At 43.9% G+C, this 19,445-nt stretch overlaps 1 protein-coding gene across 1 annotated transcript in view; it reads left to right on the forward strand.

The window, feature by feature from the left end:
* The window catches only part of Fer1l6 (fer-1 like family member 6), a 141,051-nt gene that overhangs the window by 23,974 nt on the left and 97,632 nt on the right, over positions 1-19,445 (forward strand). The window contains exons 2-9 of the mRNA XM_090338730.1: positions 5,099-5,184; positions 8,291-8,408; positions 11,105-11,159; positions 11,337-11,468; positions 12,765-12,827; positions 16,563-16,641; positions 17,800-17,956; positions 19,255-19,441. Coding sequence (XP_090194856.1) covers positions 5,099-5,184; positions 8,291-8,408; positions 11,105-11,159; positions 11,337-11,468; positions 12,765-12,827; positions 16,563-16,641; positions 17,800-17,956; positions 19,255-19,441 — 877 coding nt within the window. The remainder of the gene's footprint in view (positions 1-5,098; positions 5,185-8,290; positions 8,409-11,104; positions 11,160-11,336; positions 11,469-12,764; positions 12,828-16,562; positions 16,642-17,799; positions 17,957-19,254; positions 19,442-19,445) is intronic.

A 19,445-nucleotide genomic window follows, 5' to 3' on the forward strand; every position in this document is an offset into this window, starting at 1 on the left:
AGATATTGTAACAACATGAGATAACCAAGGGACAGCAAAAGAGAAGAGAGATAACATAGTACCTTAAGAACAACAATCATTCATTATATGGCTTATGTTTCTGTATCCTAGAGGTCCTTTCATTTAGCGTCCTACTATATGGCCTTTTGTATCAAGGTTTTGCTCTATTGCAAATCTCTGCTAGGAGAGCCCAAGGTTTCTACTGATTATGACAATGAGGGAAACCATTGAGCCTAAGTTCCTTTGAGTCTGGCTTACTTCACTTAATATGATTTTTTTCTAAGTCTTTCCATTTCCTAACAAATGGGGCGATGTTGTTTTTTCTGACAGCAGCATAGAATTCCATTGTGTACAAATACCACATCTTGTTGATCCACTCATCAACTGAGGGACATCTAGGTTGGTTCACTAGCATTTGTTGTTGTTTGTGTTCTTGGTAGGTGACCATTCTGACTGAGGTAAGATAGATTCTCAATGCATCTCTTTTTTGGCCAAAGATGCTGACTACTTTTTTTTTGCCAGTCCTGGGCTTAAGCTCAGGGTCTGAGCACTGTCCTTGGATTTTCTCAAGGCTAGAACTCTACCACTTGAGCCTCAGCACCACTTCCGGCTTTTTTTCTATGTATGTGGTACCAAGGAATTGAACCCAGGTCTTCATGCATGCTAGGCAAGCACTCTACCACTAGGCCAAACTCCCTGCCCCCTGACTATTTTTATATGTATTGACCATTTGTACTTTCCTTGAGAATTTTCTGTTCAGTTCACTTGTCCTTGTTAGTTGGGTGGTTTAGTCTTTGAGAGTTTAATTTTTTGAGCCCTCTGTAGATTCTGGTTGTTAGATCTTTTACAGGTGAATAGCTAGCAGAGTAACCTGTCTCTTTCATGACTCTTTTCTTTGCTGATACAGGGTTTTACTTTGATGTAATCCCATTTGTCAATCTTTGCTCTTATTTGCTGAACTACTTAAGTCATATTCAGGAAATTATTGCATATAACTTTTTCTTCCAGTGTTTTCTCACTCTTGTTTCCAAGTTAAAGATCTCACATTAAGGTCTTGGATCCACTCAGAATTAGTATTAGTACTAGTACAGGAATGTAGTTTCAGTCTTCTACATGTGATCATTCAGTTTTTCCAGCATCATTTGTTGAAGAAGCTGTCTTTTCTCTAGTGTATGATTTGGCATCTTTGCCCAAATTATATGCCTATAACTGTACAGGCTTATTTCAGGGTCTTCCATTGTTTGTTATATTGATATTTTTTTGCCAGCACCATGATGTCACTTTGAATCTGCAGGTAGGACTGTTTGGGGGTGAGAGGGAGCACATGGGGAGTAAAAGAGGGTAAGCTCTAATATCAACATGCATTCTGTCTATGTATGAAGATGGCATAAGGAAACTTAAGTCTGTTACATACTAGAGGTCGAGGTCATTGAAAGAAAAAGAAACAGTAGTTTAACTTGACTAATATATACAGTATGCATGTGTAAAACATCCCAACAAAACCCCTTAATACAATTAGTATACACTAAAGACAATGAACGGCAGGCATATAGATAAGTTTTTTTGGAGGAGTGGGTGTCGGTGGAAGAAAGAGTGAAGGAAAGTGAATATGATCAAAGTACTTTATATATAAGAATCAAACCATGAAACCTGTTGAAATTGTGTTCAGAAGAGAAGAATGAGGCAAAATGAAAGCAGGAGTGGATTTGATTACTTAGTAAGGTTCGTTGTAGCATGGATATAGTACCATGAAACCCCCTTGTGCCATCAGCATGTGCTATAAGAAAGAAATAGCCATTTGAACTTCCTTTTGGTACTAAGTTTGCAGTCCTGGTACACATCAGCATCAGTGGGCGTTTCACTTGCTTCACTTCTCAGTCCCATCACTGAGCGTGACTTTCTGGGATGGGACCTGCCAGGGTGTGGTGAAGAGTTGTAGAAAGCCAAGCCCCTTCTCTCACAGAAACATATGTCATGCAGCTGAAGAGGAGCTTCTTGTTTTAAATAACTAGAATATTGAGCAAGTACATTGTGATAGGAAGATAGATCAGAGAGAGAGAGAGAGAGAGAGAGAGAGAGAGAGAGAGAGAGAGAGAGAGAGAGAGAGAGAGAGAGAGAGGGCGCACTAGGGGTGGGGGAAGAGGGAAATGTTTCAGAGCCTTAGCAGGCAGGACAGGACATCATATGGGATGTCCTGGTATGTTAACTATCTTCTATCAAATCCATGTTACAGCTGCTTCTATAGTGGTTTGCCTTTAGTAAATATGTTCCAGTCTTAGAAATAAGATGAATATGTAAATAGGGTATTCCAAGAATGTATTTCCCAGAAGGAACTGGGAATTTATCCAAGGCTCTTTGGATAAACTTAAAATGATAGATTTTTTTTTTTGAGATAAGACACCATTATGCCACTTAGATTGGTTTTGAATTTTCCATCCTCCCACCTCAGCCTTCTAAGTGCTGGAATTACAAGTGTGTACTGTCACACTCACTACTTCTTTTGTTTCTGAGATGGATCTGATGACATAAATGGATTCTTTTGATGAAAGAACCTCATTAATATATAACTAAATGTATTTTAATTTTAAAGCTTTATCAGAGATTTCCTATAAAATAAATTCAGTTCTCAGCTGGAGGCCTTTTGTTTTATTCTTGGCTTTGCTCTTCTTTCCCATACTGGGTGTTGTGGGGATGGATTTGGAAGATGGAGATGGGAAGGGACAGAGTGAACCAGTGTGGGCCATGCCACTGACCTGCACAGCAGATGGAAGTGGTTCCAATCAAAGAGAGGACTCCAGTGGCACAGCGGGAGCACTCCCCATTGTACCACTAGCTCCAGGCAACTTTCCAGTCCATGTCCCACCGAGCCTTGGAAATGTCATTACATCAATTGGTTGTAGAAATTTTAAAGCAGTTCAACTTGAGGTCTCCTGAGGCTGTCTATTCAGAAAATGAGGAAAAGCAATTAAGTATATGACCATTTCCTGAAAGAGATTCGGAAAAGCCTGGTGTCCAGGTGAACCCCAGGGCCAGCCCATCAGATGGCTAGACAGTAGCTAGACGAGAGACCCCACCAGGAGTCCGGCTCTTTTATCTAGGGGCCAGGCTGGCTACCTCCTGCAGTGCAGGAGCTGTTGTTCTGCACTGAGAACCACTGCTTTGAGTAGATGGGTGGAAGCAAGTGTAACCCATGCTTTATTGAATACTTTTCTTGTTTGGACACAGATATCGAAGTCACGGTAGCTTTCACCCCGAGGAGACCAGGTTGGTATAGGTGTGCCTGTGTACCTTAACTTATCTTGGGATTAAATTGGGAGGAGATTTGTAGATCCTAATCCAGAAAGCTTGATCCATCTTGTATTCTCATGCTGGAATTCTCAGCAAGAGGACAAGTGTGATAGCAGCTATCATGGAGACTTACCAGGTAAGTATTCCTAATTTGGTAGTTGACCCCTAGATATTGCTGGAAACTCCCAATCCATCCCCTCTCGTTTGTCAGAGATGTGGGGAATTGGGGAAGATATTGTGTATAAAATGCGACTTCCGGTCATAGCTCAATACCAATGCAATAAACAATGGAAACTTATTTCCTCCTTATCATCATTGTTATATTTATATTTATATTGCTCTGGGTTTGGGGCAAGTAATGTCTTTGTGTCACATGGGAGAAAACAAACTCATCTAACTACTCAGCACCACATTCAACAGCTGGGGGCCCCCAAGCTGGGTCTTATGTCACTGATGCAATTGCTTCTACTTGAGAAATTGGAGTGGGAGGGTGGCATGATGGTGCCTACACATGGGCCGCAGTGCCCCTCTGCTGCTGGATGCCATGAACTGGGGGGAGAACGCAATGTTGGTGCTGGGAGTCACACTGGGTGTGCCCCTCACCACTGACTCATGGTTTCAGGCAAACACCCTGTGTGTTTGTGAAACTAACATCAACTCGCTCCCTGGAGCTGGTAGAAATATTTGAGGTGTTCCTGAAAGGGTTTTTTGGTTATTCTATAGGGGACTCAAGTTGTGTCTAGATGTAAGTGTTGTGAAAACAGCTTTGGAATCAGAGTCAGGCTGTGGAGTTCCTAGCCTCCATCACGGTGCCCCACTCACCTCCAGTGGGGAAGCAAAATGTGGAGGGGTCAGATTGCTCTGTGCATTCTATGCCTTGGCCTAGAGCCACAGCGTGTTCGGTCTTCATGGCTGTCTCCATGTGTGCACTGCCTGGCTCCTCTTCCTCTGTCCTTTGAGACTGACCCTAGCTAATAACACCACTTTCCTTTGAGCTTTGAGCATCCATCCTCCCCCACACAACACAGTGTTCTTTAGTTCCTCGGCTCCAGAAATGTTTCCTGGAAGGGATTTTCTTCCTTGAGATGCCGGGAGAAATGGCTCAGAAATGGCTGTCTGCTACTGGCTAAAAATATCAATAATAATGGGAAATGACATTTGGTGCATGGTGCCATGTGTCCACTTAGTTGTTTGCTTGGAACATGACCTCTGTAAGTTCCCGAGCCTCTGGGCCTTTGAAAAGATCTGGGAACCTGCTTCTATTGAGGACTTTCTCTCTGCCTTGAAAATGGTCTGAGAACCTGCTTCTGACAAGGCTGTTCTCTCAGCCAGGAATGGGAGACCACGCTTCCCAGTGGTGAGAGCCTGGCTCTAAAATCAGGCAGACCTGTGTTCCAGAGACAGCTCCGGTGCCCAGAGCTGTGGACCTAAGGAACAATCCCCAGCCTCTCTGGGTCTTGACTCCTCCTATGAATATGAGCAGGAGAGACTTTCTGGAATGAGTGAATGATATACTTCCTTTCCAGTGCCTGCCACAGTGTTTACTTGGCACATGTGAGCCAGGAAAATGGAGAAATGCTATAGAGACGCTATTAGAATTCCCAGCGTGCCTCATCTCTGTGGAACTGTTTCTGGGAAAGCGGTCCTGTTGGAGTTCTGAGCGTCCTGATGCTAGGGTTTTGGCTTCTCATGTTGTGTGAATAAGGGGCCTGAGCTAGGAGGATCCAGTACATATTTATGTTCTCCCAATATGTGGGGATGACTCAGAGTCTCTACTACTGTATTGCTTAGGTTTTCTTCTTCTTTTCAGAAAGGGGATGTTTGGGCTGAAGCTAAAGAAGAAGAAGAAAAATAAAGCAGAGAAAGGGTTAATACTCGCCAACAAGGCTGCACAAGGTGAGAGAGGTGGGGCATGGGCCGTAGGGCCCTGAGGGGTCTCACAGGCATGAGGGGGAAAGGTGCCATTCGCTGGCACGTTAGATTGCCATCCCAGTGTGGAAAACCATCCCAAGGCCCAGTGGTGTGTGGGTGACTGCTGGGCTCTGGTAAGGTCTCCATGAGCAAGCAGTGATTAGAGTTCAAGCTCTATTTCTGTTTTGTGACCCAGGGTAAGCCACTCAGCAGTTCTGACTCTCGGTTTCTATCATTACCATGTGGCTGGCAGGCTGACCTCATACATTCATGGAGAAATTTCAGTGAAATTTTTCAAGTAAGAATAAGAATCAAAGCTCTATAAGGAGGTCTCTTCTGCTATGTCTTATTGAACCCCCTTTCCCCAATGTGTTTGCTGCCACAGTTTTACAAAGGAAGTTCCAGGGGGGAGGAGAGGGCAGATCAAATGTGGAGAAGGCTGGGCTGGACATAGTGGCTCACACCTGTAAACCCAGCTGCTTTGGAGGTGAAGACTGAGGGGATTACAGTTCAAGGCCAATCTTGGGCAAAAAGTTATTAAGATCCAATCTCAATCAAATATCTGAGAGTGATACTCTGCGCCTGTCATCTCAGCTAGAGGAGGCTGTTGGCAAGAGGATCATGGTTCCAGACCAGCTGGGGAAAAAATGAGACCCTGTTTAAAGAAGTAACCTAAAGCCCAGTGAACCAGAGGTATGGTTCTAGTGGCAGAGTTCTTGTCTAGCAAGTATAAGGCCCTTAGTTCAAACCCTAGGACTTCAACCCCTCTCACAAAAGCATGAAAAGGCGGGCCACAGAATTTGTATCACCCAGGAACAATGAAAATGCAAAGCCATGTTGAGGATCGAATTTCAAGATAGCAACAAGGACTCTTTAAATCAAGGGTAACAAGGTCCTTTTGAGGATGAAGCCCTGTCTGGACACATACCACAGGTCTACGAGGCTGGCCCTGAGCACGGGGACTTCAAAACCAGGGAAATGTGGCTTTGAAATGGAAGTCTACTCTGCCTTACTTTCTGCCCTAAGTCACCTTAAACGAGTGACTTCCTTCTCCCAAAGAACAAAACTTTGAGTTACAGCATAAGCCATGCCAGTGGAGGCTAAGCCTTGTCCCCACACTCAGTGATGGTAGATTGGATCAATGGCATCCAAGTAGACACATTTAGCTGGTGCCCTGGAGACTTCTGAGGACACTTGATAGCAGACTGTTCAAGACTGGACGGTCCCCAGGCCACCATGATCCACAGCTATGATTGGTCTTAGTCTTCACGTCTCCTGTCTCTTTATGGGACATAGGGTAGTTTTGTTTTTAAAATTATCATCATCATCATCATCATCTCATCATTAAGTAGTTGAATAAGGGGGTTACAATTCTACAAGTTAGGTTATGAGTACAATGCTTCTTGGTTAATGTCACCCTTTCCTCATTCTCCTCCATTTTCTCCCTCCTGTCCCTCCTATTAAGTTACATAGTTCATTTTTTATATAGTGTGAATTGACTATGATGACTGCATTTACTTACTCTTCCTCTCTTCACTCCTGTGCTCCCCTTTTAACCTCCCCCCAGATATGTTTCTACTTCTTGGTATAGCGTTTTGATAAAAACAGTACATTGTTCAGAGGTGTTACCCCTTTGGATTCCTCCCCTATGTCTACCGGGAATTTCAGTGCCGTCTGCTGCAGGTAGCCTGTGGCCTTAAAGGTAGAACAATCTTTGTCCATAGTAGGACTTGAACTTGGGGCCTGGGCTCTTGAGCTCTGAACTCTTTTGCTTAAGGCTAACGGTCTATGACTTTGAGCCATAGCAACACTTCAGGTTTTCTGGTCTTTAATTGGAGATAAGAATCTCACAGACTTTCTTGCCTGGGCTGGTTTTGAGCCATAATCCTCAGATCTCAGCCTCCTGAGTAGCTAGGATTACAGGCATGAGCCGCTGGTGAGTGGCCTCGTAGAAATTTTGTTACAGAAGAAAGTCTGGAAGCACTGAAAGGTTGATAATAATAATTAAAAATTACTCCTGCTAGTGGGGCTGTGGCTGAAGGGGTAGGGTTGTAAACTTGAGCTGAAGATCTCAGGGAAAAACACCCAGGCCTAGAGTTCAAGTCCCACGACAAAAAAAAAAATACTCCTGGGTAAAAAGGGAAACTGTTACACTTTTAGCAGGCACTTGTCCTTTATTTCAACATGATGGCCTCAGGGAGTGGATGGAAAAAAACACTTTGGGGTCTTTCTCCTTTTTTCCATTTTTTTTTTTTTTGCCAGTCCTAGGATTGAGCTCAAGGGCTGAGCACTATCCTTGGGTTTTTTTTTCAAGGCGCCAAGGAATTGAGCCTGGGTCTTTGTGCATGCTAGGCAAACACTCTTCCACTAGGCCAAACTCCTAGCCCCTTTTGGGTCTTTCTTGTTGTCCTTGAATTTAGATCTTGAGGACACAAGTGTGAATGTGCTGTCCTTTCTCTTAAACGATACATGTGACGTTTATTAAGTCTCTGATGCTTGCTATTTGACCTGAACTGTAGATTCTACATCTCTTATTTTACAACAGAGGTTCAGAGAGGGTGAGTGGCTTGCTCCAAATAACACAGCTAGTAAGTAGAAAAGTTTTACTGAGGAGCCTGGGCTTTTTGGCCCAGTGGTGGCCTTTGGTCAACAGTCCCAGAGCCCTCCACCTCAGGCATTTCTGAGAATCTGAAGGCTGTGGCTCTTGATTACATGCCTCAGCCCACAAAGCAAACAGGGCACAAGGGAATCAGCCTCTCCTGGAAGGTAAATACCTTCCATCCTGCTGCGAGGGCCAGGCTCTCTGGGAGCCTCCCAAACACAGGCGCCAGACACAAAAGTGCCAGATTTATAGCACAGCCTTCTTTCTGGAAGAAAATCCACGTAGGCCTGATTTTGTTGTTCTGAAGCAGGTAGTTTAGAAATGTCAAAGCATGTGTCTGGCTTTCTGCCAATAATATGTTCAGTTTTATGTGGCAGACAGTTTTGTGGATACCCTGTACCTTTCCGGTGCCTGCCACAGAGTATGGAGGCTTGAGCACCCACACTGTTGTCATCTGATGGGATTCTCTGCTTTGATTTGCTCTTCTAGATGGTCAGAGTGAAACAGAAGAGCTCCAGGAGGGAGCCTCTCTTCAGGAAGGACCTGAGGGAGATGTGGTTCATGATGATGTCATCCTTACTTCTTCCTCAGCTCTTCCAAAGAGAAGGTATAGGATCCATGCATTCTCTGAGGATCACCTACAAGCTCAGCTCTGGAGCAGCAAGAAGGCAACCTGCCCAGTCCACATGGAGCCAGAGTCTGAGGCAGGAAGACGGGATGCTGTATCTACTCAATTTTCTTTCTGAGACTGGCCTCTTCATATCAGCCAGTCTTTAGCAGATATCAAATTCAGGTTTTAAAATGTCCTGCAGGGCTCAGCAATTGCAACAAGAGCAGAAGAGAGATTCAGGAGCTGTCCCCTTGTTTGCTATTTTCTCATAGCCTTTAATCTGTCACAGCTTCATGTTTGCTGCCGCTGAGAATGTAGTTCTTACATTACCCACAGACACAACCTCAATGAATTGGCCTTCTGCATATTGTATCATGTATAGATGAGTAAAAAAGATTCTCCAAATTAGTGGCTTAATACAGTAGGCCTTTATTATTGTTCTTGAGTTTGTGGGCTAGATGGATAGTTTCAACTGTTCCCAGAGCATTATCAGCAGTGTCATTCCTGGCTCTGTGGTCATTGTAGTTTGAGATAAGTCTAATATTACTTTGGCTAGGATCACTGGGCCCAGATATCCGACTTTATAGTAATTGTGACAATGGAAGGTTTCTAAGACAGAAGAAGTAATAGGGTGAGACTTGGACTGATGTATAGTACTGGGCAAGGAAACTAGAAGGTCAGCCCATGTCAGAGGGGGAGGAGAGACCACAAGATGCAGGGCAGTGTGCTTATATACAGAGAAGCTAATTGTTGACGTGACCAATGCTTTCAGTCTGCCATGCTTGCTTATGCCCATTTCTTATGAGCATTCATCATTTCCCTCTTAGAATTGTATTTATCAGTAAAGCCAGTTGGCACTTCCTGAACTGCTGTTTGTTAGCTGTGATAATAGAGTTGTTTATCAGCATGGACAGGGAAGTGAGGGTCAGGGAAGGCGATAGCTCAGAGGTGACACATCTGTATACAACTTACTACCACATCTTAGTCCAGCAACACAATACCCTGACAGCCACCACTCTTCCCTATGGCCTCTGCCTGGAGACTCTGGTCATTCTCTGATGCCTTTAAAGATGCTCTTTGGCATTTCTTTTACCAAGAGACAAGGCTGAACGGAAGAAGGCAGGAGAAAGAGAAGTAAGGATTTCTAGCCTTCATCCTCTTTGGTGAGAGGATTCTTCAGCAATTGGAATTCTATCTACTCATCAATGTGCAGTTCACACCAGACTTGTGTTGTTGAGTCATTGTAGTTTACAGAGTCCTTAGGAATGATTTCTTTAGAGTTCTTCTGTCACATTTCATGCTTGAGTATTTCAATACTTCTTCTCTCTCTCTTTTTTTTTTTTTTTTTGTGAGTCGTGGGGCTTGAACTCTGGATCTGGGCACTGTTCCTGAGCTCTTCAGCTACCCCGTGAGCCACAGCCCCACTTCCTGTTTTCTAATGATCAATTGTATATAAAAATCTCAGGTTCTTTAGTGCCTGGGCTGGCTTTCTACAGTGATTCTCAGATCTCAGCCTCCGAGTAGCTAGGATTACAGGCATGAGCCACTGTGCGGGCTACTTGTTCTCTTCTTTAGGCTTTGGTCCTCTCTTTATGGATAGATTGTTAGCTCTACAAAGGTCAAGGGATGATTTTATCATCTTTGTTTTCCTTTTAAGTAAGCCTAGCACTAGGCTTCAGCATGAGTTTGCCATTTATTGATAGAGATAATTCTTAACACATTATCTCCTCTAGCCATCAGAATGACTCTACGTAATAAAAATTATGATCTCTGCATTCAGATAAGGAAACTAACCCTTAAAGACAAAACTGGGGAGAATAATTGCATTCCAGATCAGTCCCACTCTAAAGCCTTGAGATTGTTTGGTTTTTTTTTTTCACTATCTTTTCTCTATGGACTCAATTATATGCATCAGAGATGGAATTAAATCAAATGCAATTAAATGGAATTAAATCAAATGGTATCTGGGCACCAAGAGAATAAAATTCAGTAGCAACTCAAGCTCATTTCAATTCCTACCCATTGGTGCTTCTTTCACAAGGATTCTTCACATCTTTCCACTGCGATACAATCTCTAAGTGCCAGGTGTTGCACATCTGTTTTCAATTACCTGTGACAGTCTGGACAAATGAAATCTCCTGGAATGTGAATTCTCTGTGAGATAACATTTTGGTCACTTCTTCCAATTTTCTCCTTTACCAATTCTTTCAAAGACAATCATAAAGCTCAGAATTATTTCATTTACTAGAAATGGTGAGATGGTTTGGGGTTACAATCAGGCTGGAAATTGGGAGACCCTGATTTGATCCAGGTGTCTGACTCTAACTTTCAGGTTATCTTGGGTTCTGCTTTTGTAAGGAAAATCATAAATTCCATGGGTAATCTTATTTGCAGAAACTTTCAACATTTATTCTTGCTAGACAAAGATATGTTTATTAATGTATCATTTAATTCTAGCAATTACTTCATATGCTAAGTGCTGTAGTTAGCTCCATTTAGCATAGGGAAACTGAGTCACAGAGTGACTAAGTTATTCGCCACTTATGTTTATCTCCCCAGAGATGTAGAGAAAATATATGATCCAATGTATATGAATACACTAGCAAATATTTGGGAAAATATTATCATGGCTTATAGACATAAAGTATGTTCCATTGGCTCAAACAAATGCATTTTACTTTTTTCTTTAATAGATCAAAACTTTTGACTAAGATCCATGATGGGGAGGTCAAATCCCAAAACTATCAAGTAAGTGGTTGGTTGTTTCCATTCAGTCCCTCTTACTGATTGGTTCTTTGTGCCCAGCTTCTTCCATTGATTGGTTCTTTTCACCCAGCCTCCTCTACTGATTAGCTCTACCCGCCCAGCCTATGTGAGAACACAGTGTGCAGTCCAGAATAGCAACATACTGAGTTTGTCTTGTAGATCTCCATAACCATCATTGAGGCACGGCAGCTAGTGGGAGAAAACATTGACCCAGTTGTGACCATTGAGATCGGGGATGAGAAGAAGCAAAGCACGGTGAAGGAAGGTACCAACAGTCCATTTTACAATGAAGTAAGTCAACATCCTTCCCTCCAGCGTTCTCTTCACCGTCATCCTTTCTTCAACCAAATAGAAAACTATACCCTTCCACTCCTTTTCAGTCCCTCCTCTAAGTTCTCCATACAAACACAGCACGTACATTTTTTCTAGCCCAAAACTCCTGAACAAGTAAGGAATTCTCTGTCATGTAAAAATGATCACTCTGTGATCCCATCTATTGCACCTATTGTATTTTTACAAGGTCCTTCCCAACTATGTTCAAAATAGTTCTATTAATGTTCCATAAACATTCATTTTTAGCCCCATTCTATTTCATGACAAAGGTATGAAGAAATTTAATGATTGATTTTGAAATAGGTTTGCTTGGTTAGAAGAACATGTTGAATTTTTCTGAACTGTGCAGAAATTGTAGGAACCATGTTTTATGAAAAGAATAAGGCCTCAAGGGGCCGGGAGTTTGGCCTAGTGGTAGAGTGCTTGCCTAGCATGCACAAAGACCCAGGTTCAATTCCTTGGTACCACATACATAGAAAAAGCTGGAAGTGGTGCTGTGGCTCAAGTGGTAGAACTCTAGCCTTGAGGAAAGGACAGTGCTCAGGCCCTGAGCTCAAGCCCAGGACTGGCAAAAAAAAAAGAATAAGGCCTCAAACAGCATATCCAATCCTGATGTGTCATTCTTCCAATCTGTAGCCTGAAGGAAATAATTTAAGGAAAATATTTGAGTCCCACCTCCCTCACCCGAGAGAGTCCCCAAACATACATACAACCAAGCACACAGTGACACCCCGCAAATCCTCTGCATCTTAGAATGCTCTAACTGCCCTCATAGAAGAGACTGACTTGAAGCAAAGGTCAAATAAAATGTCTACTACTTGTCTAGTCTGTTGTGTGACAAGTTCAAGAGAACTAGTGAAAAGAGTTAACAATATCAAGATTTGGTAAGGAAGTAAAGAAATGACTGTTTTCATTATGTTGTGGTGGGCATCTAAAGCAGCCTAGCTCTTTTTGAAAGAAACTTTAATACTGTGTTAAAATTTAATATATTCACAATGTACAGATTCTACTTTTCCTATCTCATTTAGTGGCACAGGATTACATAGAACCTATGCAAAGCTACTGATAGCATTCCTCATTACAGACTTCAAAAAAAATGAGCACTGAAAACAATATGAATGACCTTCCATAGAAGGTGGCTGCTCAATTGCAGATGTACTCAAGCCATTGGGAATGATCCAATTCATTGGTTAGAATAAAGCAGACCTATCAAAGGTCGTAGATGCAAGCCAGGGTGAACTTGATGTTTTACAGTACTTCGTCTTCGACTTCATTGGGCCTCAAGTACATCTTTTTGACAAGATCATCAAGATCTCAGTAAGTACACCGTGGATGGAGGTGGCCATGGGAAGGGGCTGGGAGAGAGAGTCCAGGCACTGGGGACTTTGTAGGGCTGCTCAGTATGCTAGGAATGAGTGGATCTGGCTGCGTGTGGTAGGGGTTGGTGAGTTTGAAGCAAAACTTGAGATTCCCCAGGGCAGAGGTAAAGAAACCATCTCATTAAAATCTGTGCTTTTCGGAAGAAAGCTGGAAGGAATCAACAACAAAATTACACCAATCAAATGCAGGAATGTGAAATACATGCTTCAGATGACATCTTAATGGATTGTCATTTTGAGTAAGTGTGGCATGCTTATTCACCCTAGTGATCATTAATCAGGGCCTCTTCACTCCTGGTTGGTGATAGCTAGAGAACTGGGAAGAGAAACCAGGAAGGAACCAACTGTGTTAGTCTCATCAGTGATGATGCTAGACCAGTGAATGTGATTTGGAGCAAGGGGTACCACTGAGATTCTTACATATTGTCTCAAACTATGGACCTCAAGACTTGCCCAGGAGTATTAGCTCTGCTATCTGGACCTTTCCTTAGCCCCACTAGGGGCTTGCTTCCTCCACAGTCTAGGTCTGAAAAGGACAGAGTTACCAGGGTCAGCCTGGGGCTTATCCTGGTCCCCATCTCCCTACCAATGTGGAAAGGAAAAACGTCCACGCTGAAGCTGTCCTTCTTGAAGGGATAGGGAGGGAGGCCAAATGGGAGCACTCCCTAGCACACACGATGAGAGGAGGATGAGCATCTATCTCCTCAGACTCAGTGATGACTAACTCTCCCGCGGGGAGAATGTGAGACTGAGGCTGGATATGCCTGGAATGGGGGTGGGGGGAAGGTGCTTAAAGAAAAATGAATGCTGTCTCCCGAGAGTTCCCCAAGGACAGAACTAGTTTACGCACTTGTAAAAGAGAGTAGAGAATAACGGAACTCTAGCTGGAATTGGGAGGATAACAGCACCTTTCAGAAATCTCCTTTTCTTGTCTTCCTGCCTATCGTGCACTCACATGGTCTGACACACACGATGCCATGATGTAACCCCAGCAACACAACAACAATAAAGCCCCCTGTGCAAGGCTCAGTCCTAGTGGAGTTCTGATGTTACCTTTCCCAGGAGCACTTGAAGACGGTGATGCTTAAGGAATGAAAGATCAAGGGCCAAGTGCTCGTAGCGTCTGACTTTCAGGCATGACGACAACAGGTACAGAAGATATTTTAGGGGCCTGGGACTGTGCCCACAAATAGCAGCCACCTGTTTGCTACTCCATAGCAGCTCCACGGATGAAGGTTTTGACTAGGCTTTCATGCCATAGCAGAGGCAAGGTTAGGAGCTATGGAGTTAACATACAGATGTTTTTTTTTGGGGGGGGGGTGGGGGGCTTGATTGTGGGGCTTGAACTCTGGGCCTGGATGCTGTCTCTGAGCTCTTCAGCTCAAGGATAGAGCAGCTCTACCACTTGAGCTACAGCACTACTTCCAGTTTTCTGGAAGTTAATTGGAGATAAGAGTCTCATGGACTTTTTGTACCCAGACTGGCTTTGAACCTCAATCCTCAGATCTTAGCCTTCTGAGTAGCTAGAATTACAGGTATACAGATTTTTTTTTTTTAGATACAAGATCAAAGCTAATATTGCCTATCTCTTGTGTTCCTCCAATTTGGAAGATGAAAATGCTTTGGTATCCTTCAATAACTTGTGGAGAGAGAGACAAAAGATTTTTAGAGGAAAACTCGGTTGGGACAGGAACGTTGAGTACTTTTCTGGTGGTTCATGCTCCCAGCTACTTGAGAAGCTGAGATAAGAGGATCATGATCTGACACCATCCTGGGCAAAAGCACAAGACTCTATCTGAAAAACCAACTAAAGTGAAAAGGACTGGAAGTATAAGTATTACTATGAAGTGTTTGTCTAGGGAGCTAAAGACGTTGGGTACAATCCTCTCCCACCCCCACAACTCCATGAAATGAAACTCAGTGTGCTTGGGAAGAATTCAGTAGTGGAGAGGGCAATGAGTAGATGCTCTCAGGGCAGCCAGCAGTGGGCAGAGGTAGAGTCCAGTACGGAGGTGTGAGAGGCCCTCACAGGCCTGGTAATCGGATGCATCACTGTGCCAGGCACACCAGACATGTAGCCATGAGGCGGGTGCTTGAAGGAGTCCTGATGTGTTCATGGTAGGCTCATTTGTGTTTCTTGTGTGCCATTTTGTCTGTAGGACCCTTGTCCACTGACTAGAACTGGGACAAGCTTCTGAGCTTTTGCAGGTCTTTGGCAACCACTCTAACAACCGTTAGCATGCAGGTGACAGAGGGAGGGTTTGGTGTGTAGCCTGAAATAGCTCTTCTACATGGGCCAAGCTGTCCTTGCTTCCCCTCTGTTCTCTAATACTGCTGGGAGATTTGGGCCAGAGAGAGAGAGAGAGATGAGAAGGGCTGTCCTCTCTTGAGGTCAGTTGAGTTTAACTTTTCTTACTGCCTCTGCCAAAGGGAGCTATTTAGAAGCCACACAATCCTCCCATTCACCCCCCCCCCATTGGATTCACAGGATGTGCGCTGAACATCTATTATGAACAAAGCCATGTGGTGGGTAGGAGATGAAAGAACTCATGGACTTGTAGCTAGAAGGCAGCTTAGAGGCCTCCTAGGCCATCTTCCAATAGGCACAACAGTTCATCTCTACCTACTCTGTTATGTGGAGTTCCCAGGACATGACAGTTTTCTCCAGCGGTGGGGAGGGAGGTCACTCCTGGAAATCCTACACCGTGGCTGAGAAATTCTGGCTGTCATAGAAACTGTTTCTATATGAGCCGAAATCTCCTGTTAGTTGAAAGCCACGCAGAGGTGCCTGACTCTCTTTCCTGGGGGCAGGATTGCCCACCAGGATCTGAGGACATCTGAGTCACCATTCCCTTTTTGCTGTATACCCTGCCACCCCTCCTTGTTCTTTTCTGGACTTAAGTATTAAATGACTCCTGCTTCTCCAGCCACTTCTCAAACAACGCGACTTACAGATTAGCAGCAGCCGCTCTGCTAATCTTCTCTGGGAGTTCCTCACACTGGAGCATGGTGGTGGAGGAGACAGCGGGATCATGGTTCAGTACTAGCCCAAATTTAGAGACCTTATTTGCAAAACAACAACAACAAAGGATTAGGGGTAGGATTCAAGTAGTAGAATGATTGCCTAGAGAAGTGTGAGGCCCTGAGTTCAAACCCTAGTACTGAAGGAACGAACAGTACGCAAACAAACAGACAGCTGTTCGTGTGGCGCTCTGCTGATCATGCGCTATCTCTTTTGCTTTAGTGGACATCACCAACATCTCAAGGAAATCTGTGGTAGTTCTTTACTGAAGTCATGAGCACAGTGTTTTGGAGATTTAGTGGGGAAGGTCAGGGAGGTTTGGCTGGGGAGATCATGGACTGACTGGAGGAGGTGAAATTTGCCCTAGAAACTGGAGGTGAGCAGTTTTAGCAGGCAGAAGTGAGTCTTGAAAGGTAGCTTATGGTAGCTCTGTATTGGTTAGAAGAAATCTTAGGCAGAGTGTCAGATGTCCTTCAGTAAAGCACTGGCTGAGAACCTGCTGCGGGAAAGGCAGAGAGTGTACAGGTGGAATATTCCGGAAGGGCTTTTATGACCAAACTCTACAACCCTCTGGGCAAAGGCAAAGTGAGATAAGGGTGAAACTTCTGAGCCCCTTTCACCAACTTGTCCCGGCTCTGTCTCTCTCCTCAGGTCTTCCACCACAAACTAATAGGAAGCATATTGATTGGCTCATTCAAAGTAGACCTGGGCACTGTGTACAACCAACCAGGTAAGAAAGTGTCCCCTGCCCCATCTCACTCTCTTCTTCTCCTTTGAGTTATAGCACGCAGAGTTACCTCATTTATCTTTATTCTCTTAGACATACATTCAGTAACTTCCAATTATTTGAGGGTGGAAGACATAGGGCTCTTGTACTTCAGTTTGAAAATCTGGCAATAGAATTAGCTTCTATATCTACTTCTAAGCACTTTCCTAGACATTGCAAATTCTAAATGGGTATGTAAGGCCTGAGCAGGACAGGCAACAGAAAGTAGATATTGAACAATGCTTGTCAGAGTCAGAAGGCTTGAATTTACATTCGACCCTATTCAGATTCTTAGCTGCGCAATTTCAGAGAAAAGATTGAACTTCTCTGTTTTCCTATCCGTAGACCTAAGAATAAGTGAATTTTGGAGGGATTTTGGAGGGTGAAGTGAATAAGGACACATAAAGGGCTTGGCGTAATTCATCTCAAGAATTGACGTGTTGATTATTATTGTCATCCCTGATTTATAAAAAGGTGACACCCGGGAGAAAAACATAGGAAGGTATATCAATGTTCAAGAAGTAACATGCCCATTACCTGAAGAATGTAACTGTAGCCCCTCCATACATCATTCCAACAATAAAATACAGTAATAATTTAAAAAGGAAGATGAAACAGAGTGAGTAGGTGAGGTCAAGGGCAAATACCTAACAGAATGGACAACAAAGACAGAAGTCCTCATGGAAGTCTCTCACTCTTCAACAGATTCCAACTCACTGCATCCCAGTTGCCCTCGCAGAGTGGGCATGACTGAGAGGGGGCTGTGTGCGGAATGGGAGCTCACGGTTCCTAGTAAAAGTGCCAGAGGCTACCTGGCTCCTTCAGCATTTGCTATGGTGCAGAAATGAGAGCCCAGTAGTACTGGATCTAAGAATGTTTTAGAAATTGCTTCTGCACTCCGTTCATGTCCTCCTTTTTGTCACCGCTGGAATCTTTCCAGGTGATCCATTAGGTACCATGTGGAAAAGACAGAGAACTGGGTGGGGAGCAAATGCGAAGCGGGGAGAGGAGTGAGGGAGATAGAAGCAGAGGAAGGCAAGTGTGGGAGCCTTGGCTTGTGGGAAGAATACTGGGACCCTGGTCCATCTGTGGATGATAGGAGCTGTCCTTGGTGCTTTGCAGGTCATCAGTTCTGTGACAAGTGGGCACTACTCACAGATCCCAGTGACATCAGGACTGGCACCAAGGGCTACCTGAAGTGTGACATCAGTGTGACAGGGAAAGGCGACATCTTGAACACCAACCCCAAAACCTCGGATGCAGAGGAACAAATAGAAAAGTGAGACAGGTCCATTCAGGGCCTCACTCTATGCAACTCTTTCCCCACCCTCCACCCCAGCCTTACCAGTCCATGAGAACTTTCACAGTCACACTTGTCCACTGGAGATTATGACTGTCAGAGACGCCAGAGTGTGTCTTCTCAAGGGTTTGGTCCACCTTTTGGAGCTCAACTTTTAGGCCTAGAATAGTCTGGGTTCGTTTAATTGTCCATTAGAGGTGAGCTATTCTTTTCTGTTGTTGTGCTTGGTTTTTGTTTTTCTGTTGGTTATGGGGCTTGAACTCAGGGCCTGGGTGCTGTCTCAGCATTTTTGCTCAATGCTAGCCCCCTACCACTTGAGCCACAGCTCCATTTCCAGATTTCTGGTGGTTAATTGGAGATGAGTCTCACAGACTTTCCTGCTCCTGAGTAGCACCCACCCAGCTAGATGAGCCATTCTTGAGCTTATCTGACTTATCTGGACTTTTTATTTATTTATTTTTTTGTAGGCTGTGAGGCTTGAACTCTAAGCTTTGGTGTTCTCCCTGAGCTCTTCAGCTCAAGGCTGCCACCCTACCCCTTGAGCCACAGCACCACTTCTGGTTTTCTGGTGGTTAATTGGAGTTAAGAATCTCAGGTACTTCAGTGCCTGGGCTGGCTTTGAACTGTGATCCTCACATCTCAGCCTCCTGAGTAGCTAGGATTACAGACGTGAGCCACCGCACCCGGCTTCTCTTTTCTTTCTTTTTTTAATAAGTATGTTCTCTTATTTGTTTCCTTTTAAAAATATTATAAAGGTGATGTACAGAGGGGTTATAGTTATATAAGTCAGGTAATGACTGCTTTGCTTTTTGGGCACTTTCACTCCCTCTCTCATTTTCCCCTCCCTACTCCCATCCCCTGTATACTGTGTCTAGTGAGTATCACTGCTAAATTGGCTCATCCTTTGTCCAACTGTTTCTAGGCTTCCCCTTCCCTTCCCCAAACCACACAAACTTACCTAGAAGACAAAGGCACAGTAATAATAATATTATTATTATTATTATTATTATTATTAGACAGCAGTTCATGGCATGGGAAAACTGAAAAGCACAGAGTGGAGTTCTGTTTAAATGCTACCATTTCAGTACTTGAATGTACTTGCATTCACTCTGTTCATGTTCTTTATTACCATTTACACTGGAAGAAAATGTCACTTTGGAGATGAATCCTCGTCTTTTGGCTTTCCTTCCCTCCCCACCCCTGCAAAGGCTTCTATCATTTTTCTCTACTCTTAGGAGTGACACCTTTGCATGGTACTGTTTCTTTTTCCTCCATAGAAACCTCCTGATACCCCAAGGGTTTCCATCAGAAAGACCCTGGGCTCGATTCTATGTGAGACTCTACAAAGCCGAAGGGTTGCCCAAAATGAACTCCAGCATTATGGCGAACGTCACTAAGGCATTTGTGGGGGACAGTAAGGATCTCGTGGATCCCTTTGTGGAAGTCTCCTTTGCTGGGCAGACGGTGA

Source organism: Megascapheus bottae, chromosome 9, assembly GCF_031878675.1.
Source record: "Megascapheus bottae isolate mThoBot1 chromosome 9, mThoBot2.hap1, whole genome shotgun sequence".
Classification (NCBI taxonomy): Eukaryota; Metazoa; Chordata; class Mammalia; order Rodentia; family Geomyidae; genus Megascapheus; species Megascapheus bottae.